The sequence below is a fragment of the Lagopus leucura genome, unplaced genomic scaffold (assembly GCF_019238085.1).
Source record: "Lagopus leucura isolate 7727_CA_CO unplaced genomic scaffold, USGS_WTPT01 Super-Scaffold_100027, whole genome shotgun sequence".
In the NCBI taxonomy this organism is placed as follows: domain Eukaryota; kingdom Metazoa; phylum Chordata; class Aves; order Galliformes; family Phasianidae; genus Lagopus; species Lagopus leucura.
The window spans coordinates 1,792,706-1,800,878 of NW_024962278.1; the positions used below are offsets into that span (position 1 = coordinate 1,792,706).

Consider the following 8,173-nt stretch of genomic DNA (forward strand, 5'->3'; position numbering starts at 1 on the left):
CCCCCCCCCCCCAGGAAACTGAGAAAACCTCTGAAGAGACAGCAACGAACTCCACCACGAGCATCCTCAGCGCCTGCAAAACTCCTCCCGTGAAGCTCGGAGCGCAGCAGAGCCCGGACCGAGGCGTTCTCTCTTACCTTTGCTGAGAGTGCCCGTGATAAGCTTGAAAATCGTCCGAGCGAATTTGACAATGCCGTGCTTGCATCTCTTGGAACAGCCGCTCATGGCTCAAACGCGAAGGAAGGTCTTTTTCTCACAGGATCCAGAAATACCAAGGCAGAGTTCTTCGCAAAGTTCAGCTCGTGCAGCTCTCAGAACTCTGCTCTCACGCGCTTCAGCCTCTACTCAGCTTCGCTTCCCCCGAACCACCAGGAAAGGTCGCAGAGCAGAGCCGCGCTCCCGCCGCCCGTTACAGGTGCAGCGCTGCGCCTCGGAGCCAACCGCGCTGCCCGGCTGGAAGTTGCAGAGCGCGGGGCGGGGAGGGGGAGGAGCAGGAGGAGCCGTCTGCAGGAACCGCGGGACCGTTGCAAACAGGAGGCTTGCTGCCTGAAGGCTCTGGGCGTGCTTTCCCAGCTGACTTCAGCTAGGTTGTCAATGCTACTCTCACCAGGCACAAGGGAACCAGTAAATACTTCCTCTACTAGTGCTGTACTCACACTTCGTACGTAGAAGACTGCGGAGTATTCCTCTGCAAAACCCGTTAGAAAGTCCTTTTCCACCTGGCAGCCCCCGGTTACCGGCTCATCCCGCTCGCACAGCAGCCCTACAGCCGCACTGGCTGCGCGCTGGTCGCCCGGTGCTCGCGGGCTCCGCTCGCTGCACGGCGGGTTTGTCCCCTAGCAACAGCCGCAGCTCTGGCTTCTCCGCTTCAGTCCATCGTTTCTGCGTGCCCAGAATACTTTCAATAAAAAGAGCTGATGCGTCCGCCAGCAAAGCGGAGGTATCTAGGAGCTCCTGACCTCACCTGACGTTAGGCATATTCAGACTTTAATTTGCGCCGGATTCCTCTTAGGTGCATATTGATAACTGAAGATACGGTGTGTGCGTGCGCGTCTCGGGCGGATTACCTCAGGGTTCTGCTTCCCCCCGCTGCACGGGGCGGCAGAGCCACCTGGAGCCAACCGACACCTGTAGGCAGCAGCAGCCGCGTGCCCCGCCGAGAAAAAAAGCTCAGCTCTCCACGTCGGGGAGCAAACGGTTCGCTCAGGGCACGAGGCATCGTCTCGCGGTGCGAGCTGCGCTCCCGTCGGGCGGAGCCGTGCCGCACATCGCTTGGCGGTGACGGAGCGGTGCTGCCGTGAGGAGCCGCCGGCTCCCTCAGACCTGCTGCCCCACCGCCGTACGGTTCGTGCCACCGTCGCTTCGCATCGCCCAGACAGTTCGTTAGATCGTGACAGCACCTCCTCCCCATATCACATCTGTGCGGGTCCCCGTTTCCAGGTTATGCACGGAGGACATAGGAGGAAAATAGATTCCTCGAACGCTGTTAGAAACATGTGGCTGGATAGGGAGTACGGTGTGATTTTCTGCTGTAAAATAATACCTCTGCCTCTTACACCGCAGATTTGCAAACAGTAAGGTGAGCAGTATACAGGGACACGAGGATGGGTATGGAGAAGAATTAAAATAAAAGTCATCGGCAGTGAGGCCTCGGTGGAAAATGCAGAGAACTGCTTCTCTGGGCAGCTCCCAGCTCAGCAACCTTGGCTGACTGCACAGAATGAGCAGTAGAGGGGGGCAAAGGCAGGGCTAAGGCACTCCTTCATGACGCTGCTCCCCAGGCTGCCCTTAATTCCCAGAGAGCCAACCCAAAGCTGGAAATGCAACTCCCTGAAAGAAACAATAAGGCAGTAACATGTCAGCTGGGAAATCAAGGATTCAGCAGGTTAATTATCTGTATCAGTAGGTTTGCATCATGTTTAATTGCATATGCATATATAGATACAAACTGGGAGGGGGAAATATAAGATAATTGACACGTTAAATGAAGATTTTGAAACAGCTCTTGCATAGTGGGAGAGGCAACAGTATTGTAACCCAGACATCACTTTGTACCTTTCTAACCCTCCCATTTTCACACTGATTTCATCTGTTAGTCTCTTTTGGCCCACACTATGCAGGAAAATGGGCCAAATGAAAACAAAATGTGCACTAGGAACAGGTTATCTTAACAACAGAGAATCATGAAAACTGCAGCAGGTTCAGTAGAGTGATAGAGCTTTGCAGGCCTGTAAAGCTGAGGCAAAGCTGGAGTAAACCAGGCAGGAGTTTCAGTACCCAAAATGCCCTCTCAAAGTAGTCTCCAGAGCTGATAATTCTAAGAACTACCCAACGAAATACTGGATGCACCATTCAATGCCATGGACAGAATGTATGAATGGGAGTTCAGAGGCACAGTTCTGATCTGTTCAACGGTTAGTCCTTTTTGCTAAAGGAATTCAGAACTTCTAATAGTGATTTCTGAAGCCCTACCAGCCTATTGTGCTAATTGCAGCACAAACCTGAAATAAGGATAGTTCTTATTCAAAAATATTAAAGACAAAGGAAAAATAAACTCCGACACAAATAGATGGATAACGAAGCATAGCAAAATAAGATAAACCACTGCTCATGGCCGTAGTCAGCACTGGCACAGGCTGCATGTCATGTGGGGAAAATGTCTGAAGACAGAAGGATAATGATTTTTATTATTATTATTTTCTTTAATGTCGCAACTGCAAGAGCCAGTGTAAGAGGAAATACAGAGCTGCTTAGTTTAAATTTAACATGTTAGTAAATGCAGGCTGGTTATAAACGTTGTTTTGAGGCATGAATCAAAACACTGAGTAGAGGATCACATATGGCCCCAAATTCCTTATTGATGTTGTGTGATGGAGAGCACAAAGAGCCGATCTTTAGAGACTGGCTGTGAACTTCTCTTAGATGCAAAGATGTTACACTACCCCTGATCCAACCTTTTTATAATGGTCATTTCAGACTACAGAATGAATGTAGACAGGTGGTGCATCTTTCTAGATTTGACTCCAAGTGTAAGGAGATCAAAGTTGGAAAGACACACCTTATGAAAGTAAGGTTATTCAACTGCAAGACTGAGGTGTAGGGGAAGTCATCCCAAAGGGATATAAAAGTGAATGCATTGTAGGAAACTGTTCTTTCTTAATTTACCATCCAAAATCACCATGTTGGTGAGAGGTAGAAGTATTCCCTGAATATATAAGATCCCTAAGTTCAACCAAGGGTTCAGCCAGCACAGTTCCTACTGACATCAAAGGCAGTTAATCCTATTTACCTAAGGAGGGAGTTAAACATATTAACTTGAAACCACGCAGCAAATGCTTGAGAATAATCTCCAGGACAGGCATGAACAAACTGTGAACTCAGATGCACTGTTTTTTTCTCCCATAGAAGAAACATCCCCATTTTTCTGTGCACACGTTAGTTTTGGAAAGAGCTATTCCACAGCTACCTGCTGCCAAGGGTGTCAGAGCATAGCGCTCACATTACTCAGATCATCCCACAGATACCAGCACATTCTGGAGGCCAAAAACACAGAAGGAATAACGGGTGGGATCCATCATAGATCTCAGTACTGTCAGAGCAATGAGTGCTCACTCATTGCTTTTACATTCTTTCCCCAGCTTTCTGCTTCTTGGCATTGTGGGAAACAGTTGTCAGCTGCCTGGGTATTTGGCCTGGCCCATATTTACAACTGGCTGCAGACTACTGTACTAAAGCCAGAGAGTTCCCACCCTGAAAAAGCAAATCCATGTCTTTTGTCCTCTGGTTTAAGGGAAGAACGTAATTGCAGAAACAATCTCATTACAAACATCTTCCCATAATTTTTCTTCTCAAGTTTTTCCACATTGCTATGATGCACTATTAAACAATATGGTATGAAAATATAGAATCTTTCATCCTGTACTCTTTGGTTCTGATGTGCAAATGAAAGCCAGAGACTTGGCTGCAACATGCCATGAACTCCTGCCCAGCCTGTGCAGCCTTCCAAGAAAAGAGGTACAACAGCAGACTGTATGCACCAAGACTCAGATTTATGTGGTTGGTTGTGCTTTAGATCCAGAAACACTGATGCAGGCATGCACTGCATCTCCTTCACTGCACTCCCAAAGGCGCAGCTGTCTCAGGCTAGACCATGAATAAGATTTTATTGACCTGTTTGGAAGCAAACAGGCAATTGTTTCTACTATCTATATCCTCGATTACTTGAAATCTGGAGGTATTAGCAAAGCAAGAGCAAGAGTTTTACTGGCCCCTATGACAAGATGTATATCTTCAAGGAGTAGCTTTGAAAATTGATCTACTTAAAATGAACTACTCAAATGTGTTGTAAGCCTGTGTGGATGCAGCTCTGAGCATGCCATACCCCATGTGTCACTGTTATTGGCAACGATACTAACAGTGAGTTTTCATGTATACAAATACAAATATTCTGGAAGCTCAAGGAAGTTTGTACTAATATCTGTTTTTAGAATGTGGTAAACTGACATAAAAACAAATAAACTCACTTCCCCATCATTACTGAGAACAAAGTGGCAGCAAGATTAGAATCAGCATCTCCTTTGTGCCAGTCTAATACTACAGTAGCAACAGGCCAGCCCTTATATTAGTTTCTCCGCTGTTCTCTATCATTGCTGCCAAGCAGATAATAGCCACGCTGCGTTTTCATTCACTCTGTAATTCCAGTTAGTATTATCAATCAGGGGTTCAGGAACACTGCAGGGAGATTTCCTCATCATTACAGAACTTTTTTTTTATGGCACAGTAGTTATATCTCGACTGAAGCAGCTTTCTTCACTGGAGGGGATTGTATAGATGGTTAGGCATCATTATTTTACACAAACTGTTCATTCAATTGCATCATCTGTTTATTTAATATCCCATTTGTCAAGCCTGACTAATATTTAATATAATATATAAATATTTTTATTTAATTATATTAAATATTTAAAATCATATAGATATATTTAATTAAAAATCTAGGGAAAGAAAGGTTGCTGTAAAAGCAGCACACACATTAAAACAGGCTTCTCGAAGTGCTTATGAGAAATTAAGAAGCTCAAGGGCGCAAAGGGGTGTCTGAAGTACAGGCATAAGCATCCTAAGTGCACATCAAATGAAGTAACAATTCTGACTTTTTCAGGAGCAGTCTGACATCTTAGCCTTGGAAGGCACTGCAGGCAGGTAGACACCTCTGCCTGGGGAAAATCACTGAAATTCTGAGCAGGCAGAGCTTTTTCCCCTACAGAAGAGGGTGAGAATAGTGCTAGGTTTCTCTTTTCAAGCCAAATACAGTACTTGTCATGCAAGCTTCCTGCAGAGGAATTGGCTAAAGTTTACGCATGCAACACTCTTGATATTCCAGCCTTGGACTTCTCTTGAGGTAAGCTTGCCAACTGTGCTAAAACGTACCAGTAACATAACTCAGACTGGGAGACTTCTGAGAATTACAGAACTTGAATCACAGAAATCTAGCAAAGAACACTATTCACAGCATCACAGCTTGTAGCTGTGAGAGCCCAGGGTATGCTCCAGTGATGCACCTCAGTTTTCATTATGTCTGCCCTAATCATGGCATGTTTGTCAGTAGGACATTAAAAGCATCAGGAGAAGCAGAACCACACGGACTGAAGAAATATTCCACAGAGAAGCAGATTCCTTCAGCAGATAGGAAATCAGTTTTTAACATGTGAAATGTTAAGCACGCTCTGTGCTGTAACATACTGACATTGACACTGTCGACAGTTCCTAAGGGGTCAGCTTTAAAATCCAGCACAGCACATCCAAGAACTCTGTTTGCTGAGTTAAAAAGTACTGCACTGTTGGCAGTGGGAAAAAATGAGTACAACTGAGCTGAGCTCCATCATATTGCTGCGATGAAGAAAGAACATGGGACTCCTCTCCTTGCTGGGCTCCACTGCATACAACTGATTTAGTGGTTGGCAACCCTAGATGATCTTTGAGGTCCCTTCCAACCCAACCCATTCTACAATTCCATCAAGACATTATGCCACTTTTCTTGAGGTCCTGCTTAAATTTCACCCTAGCCTCAATTTCTCAGAATAGCTGCGAAATGGAGAGGATTTAGGTACATTCTTCCTTTGTTCTGTCATTCAAACTAAATCACATTTTGCTTAAACATAGTTAAGGACAGAGATGATACCTGGCAAATACAAAGCCTTTCAGAGAGCAAATGGAACATGCCAAGGGTAATGACTGTCATCCTTAGATAAGTCTGTTTTGGCAAAGGACCAAACAAGGCAAAAAAAAAAAAATCCCTAACAACAAAGCCATGCTTCCCTTCACCTCAGTGGCAGTAGTTTGTGAAAGGGATCTCCCATCTTGTTGACAAGGAGAATTTGTGCTAAATCAATGATTACCATTATACCTCCCAGCTCCAATGACACGGAAGCATGCACACACTTTTAATTTATATCAAGAGAACATGCATGACAGCTTGAGCTGTCCCAGAGTGAAGGAAGAAGGAGGCAAATATGTTAGCTATGCTTCAGTGACTCAGGAGAACATGCCAGAAAAATGAAAAAGCAACAACAACAAAAAAAAGAACCTCAATCAGTAGCACAACTATGGCTGTAAGGAGAGCATGGTGCCTTCCCGAGAGCATTTCCAAAATGAAATTTCCTCAACATCTCAATTTCTGGGAAAATGAGAAATATACCCATATCCCACCCACTTCATTCCTCACACACCACATATTCACTCAGCCTTGAGTTACTTCACCGATGCATTCACTGGTCAAGCCCATCACAGTAAATATCACAGACAATTGATTGGAAATATTCTTTCCACTTCTTTCATCTCGTTATTAAACGGATCTAATAACGTGTATCTACCTCATACTCATCTTTGGCATGCCAAGAATCCATTTATCTCAAAATAAGCTTTAATGACTTGGCAAATGGTTATTTTATGACAAGCTGTCTTTAGCTTGGTGCAGACATTATGATGAAGCAAAGGCACCTCCAGTCAATCATCTGCTCTCTAAAGGCATTAGCCTTGTACTACTTATTTGCATCCTCTACATTCTTGAGGTGTAGGTAAATTAATTTATGCAGCTGAGCTTCTCAAAAAGCAGCAGAAGAGATTATGTACTTATTCATTTTGAAAAGCTGTAATAACTTGTTCTAGTTCAGAAAAAAATCTGGTGAAGGCAAAAAAATGTACAGAAATGAAGTCAGTTGGGATATGGAAGCACAGGTCATACTTCCTGCCAGACCTTCTTTTGCTTGCAGAAGTTCTCTTTCCTTTAGGCACAAAATATGTGCTGGAACATTTGAACAAACAGTTACAAAAGTTCACATGTAAATCCAGAACTGAGCCTAACACAGCTGCTGTAAGCTTTTGTTACTGCAGAACAAGTCTAATCTATTTCGTCAATTTCAGAAAATGGTTTCGGAGTAAAAAATGAAATAAAAAATGAAATAAAAAAAATGTTTCATTTCAGCTTAAAAAAATCCTATATTTTTTATTAGAAAACTGCAGTATCTGTCTGCGTTTGTGAATAGGCTTACACCCCCTTTCAATTACATTTTCAGCAGATAGCTGTACGCACATGCACAGTCATGGCTGTTAACAGCTTGATTCTGATAGAAACTAAATGACAAAGGTAATAGGTGGAAAGCCACAAGTGACTTTCCAAAAACTTCATGTTAACAGTCTGCCATTTGAAGAAGTGTCGTAAGTGTTCTGCAAAGAGTTCTGACACTTATGATACAGAGAACAATAATTGGATTATAATGTTGAATTTTCACACATTGATGAGGTTTGCTTCTCTTATTGTTTTTTTAATTAGTCATGGTTTTATGAAATTCCCATTAAAAATATTACCTATATTCCTGTTATGATCAATCAGCAGAACACAGCATCCTGGACTCAGCAGATTAGCCATGTGTACCACGGCACGATCAAAGTTTGCAAAGCATCCCCAGGTGACAGCTGCTCATTCAGGCACAGCACCGATGTTTACAAATATGCAGCATTTGGAAGCTGAAAATCATTCTGAAAAAAGAATCAGTAACTAAAAGGGTAGATTCATAATAAATATTATTTAATCCACTTTATCTGTGATCCTTTTGAATTACACGCTCTTCTTAAGTGCACTCCTCTAGGAAAATACAACATCAAGGGAAGAAAACCT

General features: G+C 43.7%; 1 protein-coding gene across 2 annotated transcripts in view; it reads right to left on the reverse strand.

Moving 5' to 3' along the window:
• The window catches only part of KCNIP1 (potassium voltage-gated channel interacting protein 1), a 319,154-nt gene extending 318,772 nt beyond the window's left edge, over window positions 1–382 (reverse strand). For both annotated transcript variants that reach the window (XM_042880693.1, XM_042880692.1), the window contains exon 1: window positions 138–382. In XM_042880693.1, the coding sequence (XP_042736627.1) occupies window positions 138–225 (88 nt within the window). In that variant the 5' untranslated portion in view covers window positions 226–382. The remainder of the gene's footprint in view (window positions 1–137) is intronic.
• Between the last annotated feature and the right edge of the window lie 7,791 nt (window positions 383–8,173).